Source organism: Mixophyes fleayi, chromosome 4 (genome assembly GCF_038048845.1).
Source record: "Mixophyes fleayi isolate aMixFle1 chromosome 4, aMixFle1.hap1, whole genome shotgun sequence".
NCBI lineage: Eukaryota > Metazoa > Chordata > Amphibia > Anura > Limnodynastidae > Mixophyes > Mixophyes fleayi.
Window position 1 is genome coordinate 149,251,953 of NC_134405.1, and position 21,778 is coordinate 149,273,730.

The window sequence follows — 21,778 nt, forward strand, 5'->3', positions numbered from 1 at the left end:
TTGGCCTGATATCACAATACATTTCGAAAGATGCCTGATAAGTAAATAGGGTCAGAAAATGACTGCAGGTCACTGCTACCGGCCTGTGTGTGTATGTGTGTGTTGATATTCCGACCACAATAACAAGGCACAGGTATGCCGGAAGACATTGGACCTGTGCCTGGAACTTGTGGTTAACAGTTGGATTGGTCCATGTTTGGACAGCTTTACTTTTGCACTTATCAGCTAGGTCAGATAAGAAAGATGTCAACTCCAATACAATGACATGTTATTCTTCAAGCGGGTCTAAATTTGCATACACAAACCAATATATTCATAGGTAAATATACCTGTAATGTAATGTAACAATGCAAAATGCACACTATTCTCATTATTTTTCCCCTTTTAATTTTTCAGTTCATCCATTTTTTTATACTGGATCAACTAGTGCTTATGTTTAGATGTCCACAATGCTAGATAATGTCATTTGTGGCAGTGTTGTTCATAAAGTCCTGGATCGCTAGCCACACTGACTTCACTATGATATGTCACAGACCCCTGGGGATTCACTGATTTAAACTGCTGTACAAGGAATATGAGAAAATGTTTGGCTTACTCATTTGAAATAAGGCTTATTTTGAACCATCTATCTTGTAGTGTAGCATGCTTTGTTTTTACATCCAAAATGGAAATTATGCTACTTGTGCATTTCCTTCTGTCATTATTCTGTGCATTTGTGAAGCATTGAATATGATCTTTCTATGTGGGTCCCAAAAAATAAAGCCCTCCATACTGATGAAGGAGCACAGTGCTCACCTGTCACATAGCCCTACACTGACCTGGTTCACATACCAGGTAATACTTCATGTCTGCTATGAGATACTTTCATTTGATGATGAGACAGTTACATTATTTAAAACTTATGGCTTAGAAGTGACAAGCTCATGTATTATACTATATGTCTTGGCACTTATTTTTATATATACTGTAAATTATATTTTTAAGCCTCTGGAAAGCAAGCAATTTGCTAATTCCCATTTACAATAAAGCATGCAACTACAATGAGAAATGACATACTTTGTGTATAACTGCTTATGCATATACAAGTTTGTAAATATAACATTTACACACAAGAAAGCCCTTCCTGTAATATGTATATCTTTACTATCACAATGTTGTATGCAGAATAATGACATGTAACAATTTTGCTATTTGTCTTATTGTGTACCATTGTTATTATCTATAAGTTTTTTTTTATAAAGAAAGTAGGAATCCATTGTCTTCAATTAGAAGGATTTTTAAGTCTTCCACCTAACTCTACCCTGACTGTCTAAGCTTCTCACTCTGTGTCACCCCCTCTTGTCTCAGCCTTGCCCCTCCCCACATAAACTCTCACGAGCAAGGCCCTCTCTCCTCCTATCTTCTTGTCTGGTCCCACCACGTCCACCAGTGCTTCTCTGTATCTTCCTCCTGCATGTTCTTTACAACACTTATTACCTACCTGCCTGCCTAATCCATTGTATAAACAGTTTTGTGCATCTTGTATGTCCAGTTTCCGCTGTTTCAACTTCAGCCTATGTGAGGGGTTATTGCATTTTAATTATTTGAAGAGCAAGTTTAAAGATTATTTAATTGTTTTATAGCTTCATCCAGGTTAAAGGTTAGGGTTGGATTCGGCATTGGACGATATCTAGGGTAAAATCTTGATGTAGAGTTTTCCATCTTTCTGCTACTTTTAGGACATTAGAATTGTCAGCATTTAGATGATAGGGATCAGCTTAATACATTTTTTTTAATTTGAGCTTTACAATGTTACATTACACTTGAAAGCAGAGACTCTCTCCTTTACAAAATCATCTAATACAGACTCCATTGCTAAGAAATGTAGTGGAAACCCCAATCCCGGTGAGTCCAGGAAATTGCCCTTTTGCCCTCTATAATAAAATGTCCCTGACTATATCAACTAGCAAGAATGCAATCTTAAGCTGACTACCCACATTAAAATAAGTATTAATGATGTGGGTAGTTAGTTGGAGATATCCCATCGGATCATATGAAGCACCATTAGTACAGCTGGCTGATGACAGTGCACACACATATTCATCACTGTGACCGGCCTCCAGCATTTTTGGCCAGCAATGATTAAAATATAGACAGATTTTCAATGTTTCTCAGCCATCTTTGGTGGTTAGTAAAGCTTCAGACCCTCAGGGCCTCATGTAGAGTGTGACGCAATTCCATCTAATCTGCAAAGAGATTTATCAGTCTGTCTCCCTCTCTGTCTGTCTGTGTCTGAATGTGTGTCTATATTAGGGAATTTATACTGTAAGCTCCAATGGGGCAGGGACTGATGTGAGTGAGTTCTCTGTACAGCGCTGCGGAATTAGTGGCGCTATATAAATAAATGATGATGATGATGAGGATAACATACACTAGTTTCCCCTCTGACAGGAGCATATGTGTCTGAGACTCACTTTTCATAAGTCGCATTTGCTCCAAGACGCACTTACACACACCATCCTTCACCCGCCTTTTCAGTTGTCAGGGACCACAAGCACGAAATGGGACCCTGAGTCAATGTTATCCGCATACATGACCACAACTATGTGGACATTCACAGGAGTAAAAAAGAGTATTCTGACCTATTTACAGCCAACTCTACATGAGCCCCTCAGTGAGTTCAGGAACATTTTGTCTGAATTGTCAATAAAATTGCTCCCTGTGTGGCCAGATTAATGCAGTTGTTTTTAGATTTTCATATCACTTTTTATATGTTGAAAAATGTAGATTGAACAAGAACTAAAGAGTTCACTTGTTATCACAATAAAAAAAAATTCTGTGCACGTCTTTCAGCTAAAATAGCTATCCAGACTGTAAGAACAATGCCTCCCCTCTTCCCCCTTGCACCATAAATGCCTTCCATCTCTCAGAGGAATATATATATATATATATATATATATATATATATATATATATATATATATATATAACACATATATACACACACAGTATATATTATGTCGGATGAGATATTTTTTCTTTTGTTTATGTTCCACATGCTGTCCAAAATGTGGTGTAAAAGTGAAGTAAATAAATGTGCAATGTATTCATCAGGGTTTTGATATGTTGCTTTAAAGCTGAATGTACATTGGGCAATGCATCTTAATGAAGCACTAGGGAAAAGAATGTCGTACTGCATGGTTGTGCAAAAAGGAAAATGAAGTGAAGTTGGGTATAATGGTTAAGCCTTAAGTAGTTTATTTTCTAACACATTTCTATTTGTCACAATCCACTATTGCAACAAGAGCAGAAGCAATTAAAGCTGCTTATATCTCGGCCTCATCATATTGCCTCATGTTAATGCATCATTCAATCACTCAGATAACTATGTACACACATCCTAACCTGGCTTTACAGCTTAGTGACACTTTAACTGCAAGGCCCCTCCAGCAATTTGTTATTCTGCAATGAAATATACACCTCTCCAGCAGTAAAAGGCTTTATTTTCTACTGACTGGTATTAAAATGACATGGAGCGACAGCAGAAAGTGTACTACTATATCAAAGCTTTCATTTAAGCCACAGATCACGGTATAAATGTATACACGCTTTCAATATGAAAGAAGATTACATGTTTTGCTAAAAGATCAGATATGCCAAAGTATGCCTTTATATCCAAAATCTGATAAACGACAAAAGCCATATTTTGTTTGTTTGTTAGAAACTTCCATGGAAAAAAAGTGCTCTTTTCTTTAATTTATGAAGAAAAAATGATTGTTCTCTATAATAATTGGGAACCAATGTTTTTTTTGCTTGTTTTTCTGTTTATAAAAACCCCCTTTTTTCACCTTAGCAGTTAATATGGGTCAGGTACTGCAAAACATAACAGAGGGTTCAGTTGCCATACTGTGCATAGAACGCCACTTTCACTCTTTCTATGTGGTGGCACAACTTGATGGCTGGGCCCAGTTTCAGTTCCATGCATTCCTGAACTGTGGGAAGAGTCAGCAATAACAGAGCTTGTCCATCAATGTCCTGGAAATAAAAAGAAATAAACCAATGAATGTTTCAGTTCAAATTACGTTTACACTGCATTTATGGTAGCACAGATGTCAGAAGTGTTATACAGGTGTCTTTGTGTACCTCCCAACAGTAAGAAATAAAAATGTAAAAAAATTGTAGTACATCATCATCATCATCATCATTTATTTATATAGCGCCACTGATTCCGCAGCGCTGTACAGAGAACTCATTCACGTCATTGCCCTATTGGAGCTTACAGTCTAAGTTCTCTCACACACAGTGAGAGAGAGACACTAGGGTCAATTCTGATAGCAGCCAATATTAAAGTTTTTGGAGCTTTGGAGGAAACCGGAGCACCCGGAGGAAACCCACGCAAACACGGGGAAAACATACAAAGTCCACACAGATAAGGCCATGGTTGGGAATTGAACTCATGACCCCAGCACTGTGAGGCAGAAGTGCTAACCACTTAGCCACTGTGCTGCCCAAGCCTATCCTGCCCACAAATTTACAGGAGCCACATCCCCGTGCCAAAAGACTATTCCATATTTGTCCTTCCTAATAAAGAACTGATGTAATGATCAAGTTGCACAGATAAACACATAACAGTATGTGACTTCTCCTATGCATTTGGATTGATAGGAATCAGTGAGCCTGAATACAGCTGATTTATCACATAAGATACCAATGTGGGCAGCACAGTGGCTTAGTGGTTAGCACTTCTGCCTCACAACACTGGGGTCACGACTTCCATTTCCGACTATGGCCTTATCTATGTGGAGTTTGTATGTTGTCCCTGTGTTTGTGTGGGTTTCCTCCGGGTGCTCCGGTTTCCTCCCATACTCCAAAAACATACTAGTAGGTTAATTGGCTGTTATCAAATTGACCTTAGTCTCTCTCAGTCTGTGTGTGTATGTTATGTAATTTAGACTGTGAGCTCCAATGGGGCAGGGACTGATGTGAGGGAGCTCTCTGTACAGCTCTGTTGAATTAGTGGCGCTATATAAATAACTGATGATGATGATAGTGTAGACTGGCATAGCATGGTCTTTGTTTAAAAAACTACACATATGCATGCCACTACCTAGCACAGAACATGTGTATACAATTAAGATAAACTATACAAAATGCAATGTTTTTTTAAAGCCATGTTTTTTAATCAATGATTATACTGTTAAGCGTTGTTCATTTATTTTACACATATAAAAGTATGCCTGCTCATGTGACCTTATATTGCACATACACTTTAGCATCTACTGCAGTATGTTTTATCTGTCTACATATGGAAAGTAACGTTTAAGCAATGCGTACTTTCCAGATTCAAATCAAGACGCATCTTGAGATACGCATTGATTTGAATATGGTTGGAACTACGCTCAAGTTCCATGTTCTTTTATTTAAATGCAACTTGAATGCAGACCCAAAGTTTGTATAAACACTTAAAAAAAATCAAGGATTCTGTGGCATTAAATCTGTTTCAAACAGCTGCATGCAAATGGAATAACTATATACCTATGGGCGTAAGTCTAAATTTTACTGTGTACATAGCTGAATCACTATCAAATGGAAAATCAAGAAAATTAGTAACTTTGAACCTTGGCAAAACCATGTTACAAAGCAAGGGGTGCAAATGAGTTTTTTATTTTGCACATAAGCACAATACTGCCTGTTTTTTCATGTAGCACAATCCTTGATATCATTATTTTTACACTGACATTAAAAGTTGATTTAGGATATGCTCTATCCCAATTATAAATCTGTCCTCACATTTTAAATTTACCTCCCCCCATCCAATACAACATGGTTTTGCCAAGGTCCAAAGTTACTCATTTATTTTGCTTCACTTTCCTTAATGACTCACGCCCTATATCTTTATTTCAGCAGCCCTACCAGGACCTAGTAATGATGTGGTGATGTTACTGCATCACCACAGTAACAATAACAAAGCACCCATAAGTGGCTATCAGCGTGAAGTTGAAGGCACCAGGGAATGATAGCACAGAGTGTCAGCGCTCCCCTTATGGAGTACTGCAGCAGTATGATCACAGCACTCTTTCTTAAAGCTGCAAAGCATGGGTCTGTCGTTATATAGCTATACTGTAGAGTTATAAAACTGAGAAGAAGTGGGCATTTCAGACTGCCAGATGCGCCAGCACCGTCTTTACTGTTACAAAGGGGAAACTGTATTTATCTGGCTATATAGAATGCCATTGTGTTTGGCTGGATTGGCTTTATTTGATCACTTACAATGTCAGATACTCTTTGAAATGCTTTCTCACTGGTAAACCATGTGCGGCCCACCAGCCAAGGCAAGTTATGCTTAAAATATCAGCTTTAAGAAATCCATTAATAGCACCACCCTTCACATTAACATCTTCTATGTGTTTGAAGACAATTGTGGAACAACTGCTTTGTGTCCAGGCCTTTACAATGGACAGATTACTAATATTTCTAATTAATCATTTATTAATACAAGAATAGAGGGTTTTAATATGGCATGAATGTTGCACATAAGATTCGTACCTGTTCTTGAAAGATTTTTGCTAAGGGAGCACAATCCGTGGTTTTAATAAATTTGACTACATCAGTTACTGTCCATTCCAACGGGTTAGTCTCTAGAACCAGGCAATCCTCTTCCTCCTGGTTTTTATCCTTTAGGAACAAAGAGCAGCAGATATAAAACATGTTGCTTTAGGAAAACAAAACGTTTAACACTTTCTCTGCAGTAAAAATCAATATTAATGTAACAATGACTTTTGCCATTTTTTGCTTCTTTTAATTCCTAATTAAAAGCAGCGCTAGAGTCAAGTTGTGGACAACCACCGATCTTAATGAGCTGCTCCCCCTTATAGCAAATAGGGTTGAATCGCTTCCCTGCGACCCCTTCCCCTCCCTGTTGCTGGGAGACACTGGGAATCATAACCTACTTCAGCTCATAAACTGGACAATCACTTTAAATTACTGCAACACACATAGGGCCTGATGCTGAGTGGTACGTATGCAAATTACAAATTATGAAAATTTGCACTTCACAAAGAGAGCGAACGTATGTTGAGTTGCACGCATCTAGCACTTGTGCTTCCTTAGGACTGGAGAGGGGGAATAGGGGAGGGAAATGCCATTGGGGCAGGGACTGATGCAAATAATTGAACATTCTTTGTAAAGCGCTGCTTAATATGTTGGCAATATTAATAAAGGGCAAAGGAAATAAATATCTATTTTCATCACTACCTTATCACTTTTGACAGATATATTTGACAGAGCATCTATATACAGCTATAAACCGTATGCAAATTCACCATTTACTTCCTATTGTCTGCAATTGTGGAGCAACTCTGTTTCTGGAAATAGACATAATAGACATTGTTCCCTCTCACTTGCAGCTCTGTCCATACCAAAAGAAGGATATCTTACATTTTTTCCACTTGCGGCTTTGTTTTCTTGAACATAGGAGAGGGAGCGTGTTTTCCGCACTCTCATTGCCCTCTCTGCTAGTGGTGGCCTGTTAGATTCAATGCTGTTCCTCAGTGTTACAGCTCTTCGTGGACGCGCTGACGGAACTTCAACAGAGGAAGTGTCCGTATGATCATCACGTAGTTCAGAACTTGTTTCCTCACTTCCGGTGTCATCCTCCATGCCATCATTTTCAGCACTTTCCTGGAAACATTTCAAGTTCTTTGTTAAATGGGCCAGATGCAACTTAAAAACTAAACAATAAAGAGGCGAGAAGACCTTCTATGGAACACCTATTGCACTTCCCTGCACAAATGTATTCAAATGGGTCTCCTAGAGTGAAAGCAACGGCTACTACATAAGGAGGAGAGGTTCATTAATAAGGGGCTGATGGGGCTAATTTTAAGAACTAAGAAGAAGATGCACCTAGCAGCAGCCACTGGCTGCATCATATGTCAGTCAAATTATTTTTGTAAACTAATTGGGCATAGTGATGAATAGATTTATAATTGGAGAGTAATGATTAATAAAAGAATGAATCAGTGGTGGACTGTGGTCAGTCAAACGAGTCAGGTCAAAAGTGTCATTTCATATTGTGACTCAGCACAGTAAACCAGATATGTTATGAGATGAACTTGCAAGTATATAAAAATCTCTATTTATAGTGCTTTAAAGTAACTTTTAAAGAAATTATGAAGAATAGAAGCATATAAGATAACATGAAATATTTCAGTGATATCTATCAGGATTTTAATGGTCACCTCATTCACTTTGACTAAACAGTACTCTGTTTAGCTCCATGTTTCCCATACCTCAGCCGACCCAACAGGACTGACAGCAACCATTGTGGTGCGTCTCTTCTTTTGCACAAAAATGGATTTTCTCCTCTTTCTGCGCCTTGCTGGTTTGGCCTGAATGTTGTCCGCAGTGTGCTCTTTAATGGAAGGCTTAGATATCTTTTTCCGCTTCCCGTAGTAATAAGCTAAAGAAACAATAGTGATGGTCCATAGTGAACAGATTGTCATTGAACATCGTTGATACTACTTACTAACATCATAAGCATTAACAGATGCGTTTTAAGAACACACAATTTACTTATTATGTCTAAAATATATCAGAAATAAAAATCAAGGAAAGTAATATTAAAAAAAAGCTTATTGAAGCTAATACAAATCAGATTAATTAAAACAAAACTCTGATTGGTTGCTAGGTGGTTTGAGTCAAGGAATGCTTTAAACGCGTTCACAAAGTTGTGCACATTACCGGAACATATTTGTAGTGCTTTAACAATGCATCTGTCATTTAGACAGTGGGTGTGGTCATTTCTGGGCTGAACCAATATTCACAAGGAACCAGTAACATCACAGACTACATTCTGATAATATTGATTTAACTCACAAAATAGATGCCTCCAATCTATGCAGGTAAATAATACTGGGTATGTGTAATGACTTTTAGCTATGTTGCAAAAATAGATTAATTGAATATTTATACAACACATATTTCTCCTGCTATATGATTGACATTATGGAACCCAAAAAAGTACTAATTATACTTCCCTAAGGGTGATGTCAGACAGGGATGCGCATTTCTAGCTAAAAGGTGTTAGAAGTGATAGCGCACAAATCACTCTGTTCTGACACACTGAAGTGAATAGAGAACACTCATCCACTGTCTAATGAAAGACTCTCTCCCGTGTAACAGGAGATGAGCATTATTCATTTCTAGCTGTAAAAGGGCCAGACACGTCTGATGCAAGCCTAGAACAAAGTTTTTAATTCCTGGGGTTTTTTGTTACAAAAATATTGTTTAGATAAAATGAATCTTAGCTATAAAGTTAACTAGTTTAGGTGTCCAGGAATGTGCCTCAATCACAGCATTAATGAAACTAAATATGTAGAAAACAAGCGCTTTAAGGCATAACTCACAATCACTGGGCTCCATGGTCATTTATTCCTGTAGGGGGAGCATTGATGTATATCTGCTTATGTCACCATAAGGAGGTACCACATGGACAGTGAAGTCCCTATTTGGGCTCTCAGTTCCATACTAAATGGATGGATGCATATCACTTCTCCCTCACTGCCAGGCCCCAGAACATCCGCGTAGACTGCTCTGGCAGTAGTTACACTGCTGCTCACAGTGTTACAACGCTGCTAATTCTATAACTGTTCCCTTTACTCTGAAACCTGGGGGCAAATGTATCAAGCTGAGAGTTTTCCGGTGGTTTTGAAAAGTGGAGATGTTGCCTATAGCAACCAATCAGATTCTAGCTTTCATTTTGTAGAATGTACTAAATTAATAATAGCTAGAATCCGATTGGTTTTTCAAACCCGCTGGGAAACTCTCAGCTTGATACATTTATTCCCTGGTGTCAATAATAAATAATTTCCTGTGACTGTAATTGTTTGTTGCATTTGTCATAAATGGAGGTGATACATGAATTCCAAATAGTGATTCAAGAATAAAGACCTCTCTTTACACAAGGACATTTTGCACTTTATGATTCTGGACATGTGTTGCGGCACTTACTGTATTTGGTTTTTGTGTGTACGGAGCAGTTTTCTGGGCATACATCAGTGATCAGCAATGAACTAACCAAATTGGGACAACATTCCAGCTTCCCACAGACTTTCCGGCAGAAGTCTGTTACTTGGTCTGATGTGCGGACAATCTTCACTGTCGCCCTGTAGGTTTTTCCTTTGTATCTGGAGGAAATGCAAACATGAATTGCTGAGCTTAACTTCTCCATATTAGCACACCTGCGTGTAGCTCTCTTGAGACCTATGGCTTGGATTTTACATTGTTGCCAATTACTAGGCAGCTTTACAAAGATCACATATGGCAGTCAAATTAATAAGTAGATTCTATAACAACCATTTTCTACTATTACATATTATTTTTTTCAATGCTGTGCCTTTAAGTCACGCCAAGTGTTTAGTACAGTATTAGTGTAGTATAGTAGACACATCCACCACATACATAGTAATAAAAGAAGCAGTAAGTGGGTAATCTCTTCCTTACATTAATAGTAAACTTATCCCAAGATTAGCAGGTGTCTTTTCCCAGCAAGTTTTTCACTTAAAATACATACACAAAATATAAGCTTTACAAGAAAATGCTATGGTACCCTTTTACTAATAAATGGATTAACCAGTGGAGTAACTACAGCCAGGAGAGCCCATACGGCTGTTAAGGGGCCCATAGGTGAGGACGACCTGAAGATTTGCGCTGCTTAGCTGCTGAATATAGACAGTAATGTGTTCAATAAAAAAATATTTCCATAATAAAAAATATCTTCCAATAAAGTGATGAAGGCTCTAATCCCAGATTCCTGTTTGTCACTTCGCCTCATGGGTTTTAGGGGGGTGTAAACGGCCTACAACCTAGTGACACACATGAGCATGTGCAAAGTAACATCACTGAGAGCCTGGGTTCCTCTAGTAAGAGAAAAAAGCCTAAACAATGTGATATCACTCCAAACACCTATGTCCTGACTGACAAATCCGAACCTCCCACTTTGCTTAATTTTTTTAAATGTTAGCTGAAATTACCAGCTAAACTCATCAAAATACAATGAGGATCAATTGCATCTAGGTTGGACAGCGATTGTCATGTTTGTATATTCATTGTTCACCTCCACTGCATAATACCGCTATAATATTGCCCATATGCCATAAGCTTAAATAACCAGATCTGTCAATTTGTGGAAAGCTACAGATGGATTGCAAAAACTTCTTACCCCACTAGTAGCTGCACAATTTCAAGCCATCCTGTACCAGTTTAGTCTCACATCATTAGTTTGTGTTGATGGGGACTACTTCCAATATCACTCTGATAACATACAATAATGCTCGGTCTGTGGCTCCTCACATCATGGCACTGCCTCTCTCACAAGGCACAATCTCCCAAACACAATCAAATAAGTGTAAAGGGCACTGGCTCCCAGAAGATCTTCACACTCAACATTGCAGTGATGTGATCACAACCTTCAGCCAATGTCTGTCTTCTTAAAACCAATCACATCCAGGATGAGCAGCAGTTGAACACTGGATACAATAAAGTGCTTAGACTCTAGTCAGAATGTAATTGTGTTTTGTGCACCTGTTATGTCATTCAACTTGAATGGCTTCCACATTATGACTATACAGTGTGGTCAATCGCTCCAGCATCCAATCTCACTACAGAAATACTCTGGATAGAAAAGCTGTGTATAATAAGACCATACTATGAGTATGAATAAATTCTGAAGATTAGTCATTAGTTTGTGTATTCAGTTATGTACAGAGAGGCACTGCAATGGTTTGTAAAAATAGCAAGATGTAAAGGCAACTAATCAGATATTATCATCTGTCATTCTGAAAACACCAGTCTGCTAAATCTAACATCTGATTGGATGCTGCTGCTATCATTTATAGCACATCACTATTTTTATGCTCTTATATTAACTGACCCCAATGGTTTGTATGCAGAGCCGGATTTAGACCTCATAGGGCCCTATACAGGATACTGTTTTTGGGCCTCCTCCCTGAAACAATCCATAGCACTATATTTTTGCAGCCTACCATATACCCCTATAGTTAAGTAGATATGAAAGCATGTGCCGCCGCGCAGCGGCGGCAAGCCGCCAAAGGAGGAGAGGGCGTGGCTTGCATCTTTGGGAGCGTACCTAACATGTGAAAAGAGCAAGGCCACCCTGCTGCAGAAAAAGGCACCCCTAAATAATTACCAAGCAGTCCCGTTTTTTTAAGTAGCTGGGTCAAAACAACTTAATAAATATTGAAGTCAGGGCAGAAATACTTACTTAAGTTGTTTGCAAAAATAATACGCATAAATCCAAGTATGTGCTCTTGTCACTTTTGTCCCTCTATCATCACACTGTGCCCCTTCATTGTCACTTTTGCCTCTTCACAATATCACATGTGCCTTTCACCATCACCTCTGTGCCCATCACCATCACCACCTCTGTGCCAATCACCATCGCCACCTCTGTGCCAATCACCATCACCACCTCTGTGCCCATCACCACCTCTGTGCCCTTCACCATCACCACCTCTGTGCCCTTCACCATCACCACCTCTGTGCCAATCACCATCACAACCTCTGTGCCCTTCACCATCACCACCTCTGTGCCAATCACCATCACCACCTCTGTGCCCTTCACCATCACCACCTCTGTGCTCTTCACCATCACCACCTCTGTGCCCATCACATTCACCACTTCTGTGCCCCTTCACCATCACCACCTCTGTCCCTCCGTTGTTTTACTTACCTTTCTATTGCCTCTCTTCTCCTGCGCGCTGCTCCTCCTCGGTCAGTCCAGATTTAAAAAAAAAAAAGAGTCACGTGATCGCTCGTCGGGTCCCGGCAGCCTCTCCTCCTCTCTCTATCACTGAGGACTGAGGCACTGAGAGGAGAAGAGGCTTCCGGGACCCGATTCGCGGCACCCGACACCCGAATTTTTTTTTAATTTTTTTTAAATTGCTCCTGTCCCCCCCGAGAGCCGCTAGGCCCTAGGCAGGTGCCTAGGTTGCCTAGCGGTAAATCCGGCCCTGTTTGTATGTTCTATTACCAATTCCCTGCAAGGAGCATTTCTGACAATTTACACAGTTCAACTACGGGCCACAATTACCCAAGAAAAGCATTCGTTACACAAATTCTATCATCAGGATGTATAAAACATCAATACAAATTAATCAGCAATGCACTTATATGATAGAAGGGAGCTAGAGTTTAATAAATATTTATCTTCTTGGACCCACTAAACATTATGGAGCAATCTGGCAATTGTATAATACCTAATTATCACTCAACACACTTCAGTGTCGGTGAAGTAAATGACAGAATATGAGCGAGCAGACAGGTGACGCAGGTAAGGTTAATGCGACTGTCTCTTAATAGTGTGTGTGTGTCAGGGTTGCCAACCATTGAAAATATATTTTACTGTCAGTATTATAAAAACGTACTGGCTAAATACTTTTTGCTGACATATTAGCTGTGTAATTGTAAAATGTGTCAGAAATCAAATTAGTACCATCTACGGGACAATAGACAAATGGAGTCATAATGAAAATAAGGTGTTCACAACCCTACTCTTACTTCAAACCACTGGTAAATGCTGTGTGTAATTTTGTAGTGTAGTGGGTGTTGTGTTTCACTTATCTCTGTTCTTTCACAGACAGACCAGTAAATTGACTGACAGTTGTGGTGCGTGCACACGTGTGATATAGATAGATTGAAAAACACAATTTTTTCTTTTACAGTTATAATACTAGCCTGTATATATAGATAATGTTCTGTAAAATATTACCCTTACAATACAGAATTGCTGTTCTTTTTTTTTTTTGTAAACACAATTAAGTCAGCAACAGATTTTACTGAAATGGCCACTTCAGGGCTTAGTGAATGATCTCTTTAGTCTTGCCAGGAGATTAGAATTTACAGTATAAACCCTGTCCAGATGATAAGCTCCTTAGCGTTGTCTGTGGAAATCAGTAATGTGAAATAGAATCTATTTCATTGAAAAACAAAACTGAAAATGAAATAAAATAAAAAATCCACAAAAATATGTAGCCAAAATATAATATTACACCTATATTTTATATTCCAGCTACCAGTAATATTAATGCCTGATCCTGATACATCGGACAGCTTCCTTGCTAATGATGTCAGACTTAGACAAGAACAAAATATCAACAATATTCTGTATCAAAACTGCTGAAACAGGAAAACCACGCTCAGCGCATTTGAAGCATTGTGTGTGCAATAAGAAAGCAGACTTATGCAATGGTGAGTTATAAAATGCTATGTATCACTCCCTAAATGTGTAACATGGGAGAGAGGATTTTGAAGTATTTTTGAGTGCCAGACAAACACATCCCAGTTTTTATAACGTGAGAAATAAAACACAATAAGTAAATATGGGAACCAAAGTTAAAAGAGAAATATTTAAGTACATTACCTAATCCATACCTCCCAATATTTTAAATGGTAAGTGAGACACACAAGATTTGCAATAAGAAGCCCACACTCTTTCACTCAGACTCTCTTCAGCACCTGCAGACTCACAAATTATTAAAAAATTAACTTTACTATACAGAGCTTCAAATGTAATGTACTAAAACATGTAATTATCCACTGGTGGCTGTATTTTTAGAAGCCAAACAGATTTGGAAGTAAAGGAAGAGGTTATACAGGTAGACGTACTTGCCAAAACTCTAATTCTCCCCTCTGGGAGATCCTTGAGGAGAGGTCAAGAGGTAAGGGAGTGAGACAAGGCCCAAGGAGCGATGATGCAATTACAGCATTGAGCTGCTGGGCCAAAATTACGTAATTTGCCACGAATCGCATAATCCCACCCACTTCCCTAGGAATGTATGTTCTGCACATTGAGAAAATAAATTAATTAGATTGAAAAAATGTATTCTGTATTAATAAATCATGCTAACATTTCTTTGAACGATTGACATTTTTATCCATTAAAATGTTGTTTAATTTTATTTGGCCTGTTTTGCTTATGTACACATGTATACTTAATGTTGCGTCAAGGCATTTCAAATAAAAATAATCTAAAAATAAAACAATAAAAAAATGTATTTATTAATTCACCAATATGCCATATGTACTGTAGAGCCATGTATGTAAAAGTGTTCCCATTCACTTCAATGTTACGCTGAGTGAGCATATTACAGCATATCTTCTCTTTAGATTAACAGTTGGCTGGGCAGAAAATTGCAGCGTTGTAAAATGGCCCTTAAGGTCCTTATTTCCTATTGAAGGCTATGGCCCAGAAACATCTATTAGGAAATAACTTTATTAGCAGTAATCAGAAGTGTTTAATTAGTAATAGGTCATGGCAAGTTAGTTTAATTAACATGCCCCAGGTGGCCTTGACAAGCACAAGTTCTTTATAAAATAGAATCTAGTGGCAAAAATAAAAATGCACAATAAAGCATAACAGCTACCTACCAAAGTAACCAGCATAACAGCTATCTACCCAAGTAACCAGCATAACAGTTATCTACCCAATAACCAGCATAACAGTTATCTACCCAATAACCAGTATAACAGCTATCTACCCAAGTAACCAGCATAACAGCTACCTACCCAAGTAACCAGCATAACAGCTATCTACCCAAGTAACCAGCATAACAGCTACCGACCCAAGTAACCAGCATAACAGCTACCTACCCAAGTAACCAGCATAACAGCTATCTACCCAAGTAACCAGAATAACAGCTATCTAACCAATAACCAGCATAACAGCTACCTACCCACGTAACCAGCATAACAGTTATCTACCCAATAACCAGTATAACAGCTATCTACCCAAGTAACCAGCATAACAGCTATCTACCCAAGTAACCAGCATAACAGCTACCGACCCAAGTAACCAGCATAACAGCTATCTACCCAAGTAACCAGCATAACAGCTACCTACCCAAGTAACCAGCATAACAGCTATCTACCCAAGTAACCAGCATAACAGCTATCTACCCAATAATCAGCATAACAGCTACCTACCCAAGTAACCAGCATAACAGCTACCTACCCAAGTAACCAGCATAACAGCTATCTACCCAAGTAACCAGCATAACAGCTATCTACCCAATAATCAGCATAACAGCTACCTACCCAAGTAACCAGCATAACAGCTATCTAACCAATAACCAGCATAACAGCTACCTACCCACGTAACCAGCATAACAGTTATCTACCCAATAACCAGTATAACAGCTATCTACCCAAGTAACCAGCATAACAGCTACCTACCCAAGTAACCAGCATAACAGTTATCTACCCAATAACCAGTATAACAGCTATCTACCCAAGTAACCAGCATAACAGCTATCTACCCAAGTAACCAGCATAACAGCTACCGACCCAAGTAACCAGCATAACAGCTACCTACCCAAGTAACCAGCATAACAGCTATCTACCCAAGTAACCAGCATAACAGCTATCTACCCAATAATCAGCATAACAGCTACCTACCCAAGTAACCAGCATAACAGCTACCTACCCAAGTAACCAGCATAACAGCTATCTACCCAAGTAACCAGCATAACAGCTATCTACCCAATAACCAGCATAACAACTACCGACCCAAGTAACCAGCATAACAGCTACCTACCCAAGTAACCAGCATAACAGCTACCTACCCAAGTAACCAGCATAACAGCTACCTACCCAAGTAACCAGCATAACAGTTATCTACCCAATAACCAGTATAACAGCTACCTACCCAAGTAACCAGCATAACAGCTACCTACCCTATAATCAGTATAACAGCTACCTACCCAAGTAACCAGCATAACAGCTACCTACCCTATAATCAGCATAACAGCTACCTACCCAAGTAACCAGCATAACAGCTACCTACCCAAGTAACCAGCATAACAGCTACCTACCCAAGTAACCAGCATTCACAGGATGCAGCCAACACAGTCTCTCCCATCAGCTTCATTAAAATTGTCTGCCACATATTAGGCTTCATTTTTAGTTGTCTGTAAGAGTGGTTTCACACAGATGCTTTGAACACTAGAAAAATTGAGCACTGTGAACACTAGCACATTTATAGCTGAAAAAGTACTAGTGTCTGAAGTGACAACACTCTGAAAATGTATTAATTATTAACCTGGACACATAGTTACATTTTGTTGAAGCTGAGTCCAAGTAAATTAAATATTAAAGGCATGATTTGGAATAATGCAGATCAGTATATTTCTAGCGATTGCCAATATTAGTGAATACACGAGCATATATCCAGTAGAGTTAAAAGTTTAAAAGTTACAGCAACCTAATAAAGAAAACACCTCTGCAACGTTCATATACTAGTGAGGCTACAGTGGCTCATTGCTGTGTCTTTATGTCTATATTTCTATACTAAATGCAATGAAAATCAAGGTAATCTCTGTGCAACGCATCTCTATGCAGCAGCTTATTGTCCCTTTCACTGAATGTCTTGTCCTCTGGAATAGGAGCACTTGAATAAGAGGCACCCAGGCAGGTTACTGATACAGTGAGATATCTGGTTGTTATTTCCTGGAGTCAGGAAGTCAGTTCCGTACTTGAGAAACAACACTGGCAGCTGCTGCTTGAAAGCAATTTGGCATAATGCCTCTATTTAATTTCAGGGCATTTAATCTAGCTGTAAAATACTGAGCACACACAATTCCATAGACACAAATCTTTTCATTCTTTCAACATGTTTTAACAGTCATGTAACTATATGATATAAATAAATAAAAATTTCTACTGTAAACCGATGAAGAGTGTCCATCCATTCATGAATTGGTCTTCTTTATTATGTATTTGGGTGGGTGTATTTCCCTCCAGAGTATAAAATCATGGTTTGTCAGTAGATAGTAGAATAAAAGTCTAGGGCCTCAGTAGTCAAACTATTGCCAAAATACACATTCCATAATGCCCACCATTGTAGATTGGGAACTTAATTTGATGAATAGATCTCTCTCTGTCATTATCTATCTATCTATCTATCTATCGAGAGAGAAAGAGAGAGATGTCTATATATCAAATTGTAGTCCCAATCTACTATGGTCAGGCATAACTAAATGGTAAAGCCGGCTGGGGCTTGTATTTCTAATTGTCTAATCATATAGGGTACTGTGGTTTGTAAATGATCATTACTGTTTAGATTATTAGTCACGTCCTGGTACAAACCTAGGCCGAGTTTTCATTCAGTTTGCGTTGACCCAAAATTGCTGCATGACATCAAACAATGCCCCAAGAATTGCAGCACTACCAAATGTTAGATTATCAGCAAAACAGGAGAGGATTGGAATACTAAATATTTATAGCATAACGTTAGGCCTCTGAAATGTGTCATAGCTGGTATGTTTCAATGTAACATTAGTACTGAAATACACAACATGTTATTTGCAATGCACCAGCCACCAATCAATTGGCTTTACATAAATGATCTTATAATGTTCTTGGAGAACTTGTCATTGTTTAACCATAAATAATTTGCTATGAGTACTATTGTTCCCAAATAACAGTGCACATGACTTAAGCAACAGTAGGAATAAGGTCCTGTGTGTATTATCAGCAAATGACTTACTTGGCTTTAAGTGTTTCTTCCTGGAAATTCCATGATGTGTCTTCCACTAATTGTAACTCTCGTAAGACCCGTCCAGGTTTATAGGCTGCATTAATTACCATACTGAGTACCTGCCACAAACACAGAGCAAGTAAGTAACTGTACCATTACAAGCTGTAGGTTATAAAAGAGCATCTGGTTAAGTGTGCAACAGTGTTAAATGGTGCAGAATAACAGAAAACTGTCATTGACACAGCCGCACATTAAAGCTTTTCTCACTAACCATTTCAGCTCTTATGATAGTGTTTTAGACATTTGTAGCCTGGCCTGGATTTAGTATATGGCACAGCAGGTCAAATATTCAGTGGCAGGTCTTTCCTGCCCAATGCATCTCTCAGACATCGGCAAAGAAAAATGAAGGATTGAGAAAAAAAATCAATTGATGTGAAAAAACTGAGGAGGTTTCATTAACTGATTTAAATAACTGGGCAGACAACTTGAGGAAAGAAACTGAACTGAGGAGGGGAAGCACTGAGAGTAAATAGCTATTTGCAGTGCACAATCAGAATGTCAAGTACTAACAACTCTTTAACACATTTCCTAATGTAAGTGTATTTTTACATTGATAGATGTTAATAGTCTGCACTAGGCACTTTACATATACTTTGACTTACCTAAGTATTTTTAGCTCTTACTAGCAAACAGCAGTGCACAATGCCACTGTAGTTCATAAACAACCTGAGTAATAAGCTGTTTTATTGGTTAGAAATGATTGTACTCAATAGGAAGCAGTAAGTGGAAACAGTCAGATGTACATTACGGCTTATACAGATTTAAATTTTAAGATATTAAGGATCATAAATGATAGGCAATAGAATTTTTTGGTTCAGACATAAGTCAGTGACTTAAAGAGTTACAGATGCTTTTCTGCAACCTGAGTCCTATTTCTGCAGTTGGCATAGTCCTTGGGAGGTTATAAAAGATTCATTAAGTAATCTGTTTAGATTCAATAAGTCACCCGATGCTGTAGGGCATGAAAACCAGAGGTTCTTATGAAACCACAGTCTGTATTTAGAAGTCTTGCGACAATCACATGAGAGTTCCTATTATTTGGCTTAGAAATAATTTAATAACTGCTGCTATATAATATAGATCATCAGTGGAAATACCTGCACTCAGTCCAGAGGAGTAGCAAAGATTTGTGCCAAATTTAAATCAAATAATAAGTAAAGTGTTGGGAACAGTCACAGGACTTGCAAACCAGAGATATTTAGTATAATTAGATTTATTCACAATTTTCAAGGTAATAAAAAACAAACATTCTATTTATATCCTTCCTCAGATCAAAAATATATCCAACCGTTGCCTAGCAACCTAGGATGCCATGTCACTAAAAGTAGATCAAAAGTAATGTGTCATTAGACTAGGGGCTAGACTTATTAAAGGGCAGTATGTTAAACCAATCTGTTTCAAAACTGCTGGATTTACTGTAGGCCAAACTGCTAGAAACCCACAGCTTAACAAAAAGCCACATTACACATCACCTTGACAAACACATTGATTTAGCTGCAGTTTCACAAACCTCCACAAAAACCATCAGAAAAAAAGTAGTTGTGAAGGGCTAGATACCTCAAACTACATACTCCATTCAGAATATTAGAGGAGCACCATTGACCTATGAATTATTAGGGCAAAATTTAGTTATAGTAAACTTAAGGGGGAAATTTTTCATTATATTATATTGTTATCATTTTGCCCCTTAATATAATGAAAAATGTAATTTGTTCCCATAAGTTAATTACAAATTAATTTTGCACCCTTAATAAATAAATACAGTTTCCCCTCATAATTCATTAGTCAATGGTGCCTGCTCTTATGTTCTGAATGGCAAGATAGCTCAAACACCCAACAGCTATATTGCAGCTATATTATATCAATTTGCGTCTGTCTATTTGCATTACTTCTTTGATGTTATGATTTGGACTACTGCAGAAAAGACGACTCCCATTAAATTTTAAAACGGGTAAACAGCAGATGTGGAGGTGTTTGTATTTAGTTATATTTCATATGGTAAATGTGATTTTTGCTTTTATTAATAACAGTTCAGGCATTCTGTCTGGTGTACATGACACTTTATAACTCTATGTCATAGTTAGGTGGACATACACACGTGTATGCTTGCCGTAGGCTTAACGTAAACACTACTCATTTTTAGATTAATGTATCTTGAGATGCGTCTGATTCTATATATGCATGTAAGTACGCATTTCTTTGCATGGGGTCAGAGCACAATAGCATCAAAGCACCAAATCTAAATGAGCCCCACATTGTGCACTGGACACTTAGCATTACAATTTAAAAAAGACAAAAGAGAAAGAAATATAACCAAATTTCCTCTAATGTCATAGGACACACTGAGAATCCTATGACAAAAGCAAAAAGTGGTATATTCAGTTAGTGGGTTAGTGAATCTAAGTGAATCTAAGCCAATTACATCTGCGTGCTGTTTAGATCACATGTCATCTAATCACTGAGAAACATAAGTAATTTTATTTTATTGTTGTTTGCAGCAGCCAGAATGAAATAAACTTCTGTAGCAACATGTAGATTAGTACATTTTAATATATTATTTTGTGCTACAGTAATATTATGAAAACAGGAGAGTACAGTGAATAGTGCAATATAGCTGGAAAATAGGTGATCCCATAAGTTAATGAGTCTCCTCCCTCTTCTTTGAAATGGTACCACTGACATTAGAGAGGGGCTGCCAGCATTGGACAGGAAGGATATTAATCATCAGGACAATATCTGGAACAATTGGCTAGCATGACATATCGATCATTTTTCATATGATGTTAAATCAGAACAGGTTCATTTATGGGGCAAGACAACATTAAGAGTACTATACTGAATTCTACGTTTAATTTACTACTCTGCTTCTGAAGACCCTGTTCCTTTCACTATCTATCTCCCACTCTGTGGCTTCCTACTTGCCTATATTCTCCTCCTCACATCATGACACATCCAGCCCTGTCACCATTAATACAATCACACCAGTGTGCAGATCACTGCCCCACTAAATCTGCACATTCACTGATTTAAGCTGGGTACACACTACAGAAATTTCGACCAAATTTTTATGCCAAGCGATTTTACATGCGATCGATGTTTCGATCGCTCGGCCCATGAACTGCATACACACTAACCTTGTTTAGAACGATAAAGGGAAGAGCGGATGTCCCTTTAGCGACTTTTTACAGC

General features: G+C 38.2%; 1 protein-coding gene across 2 annotated transcripts in view; it reads right to left on the minus strand.

The window, feature by feature from the left end:
* Positions 1-3,528: 3,528 nt before the first annotated feature.
* SFMBT2 (Scm like with four mbt domains 2) overlaps positions 3,529-21,778 on the minus strand; it is a 154,499-nt gene continuing 136,249 nt past the window's right edge. For both annotated transcript variants that reach the window (XM_075208590.1, XM_075208589.1), the window contains 6 exons: positions 18,539-18,648; positions 9,988-10,163; positions 8,268-8,437; positions 7,417-7,659; positions 6,526-6,654; positions 3,529-4,014 (listed from right to left, as the gene is read on the minus strand). In XM_075208590.1, the coding sequence (XP_075064691.1) occupies positions 3,874-4,014; positions 6,526-6,654; positions 7,417-7,659; positions 8,268-8,437; positions 9,988-10,163; positions 18,539-18,648 (969 nt within the window). In that variant the 3' untranslated portion in view covers positions 3,529-3,873. The remainder of the gene's footprint in view (positions 4,015-6,525; positions 6,655-7,416; positions 7,660-8,267; positions 8,438-9,987; positions 10,164-18,538; positions 18,649-21,778) is intronic.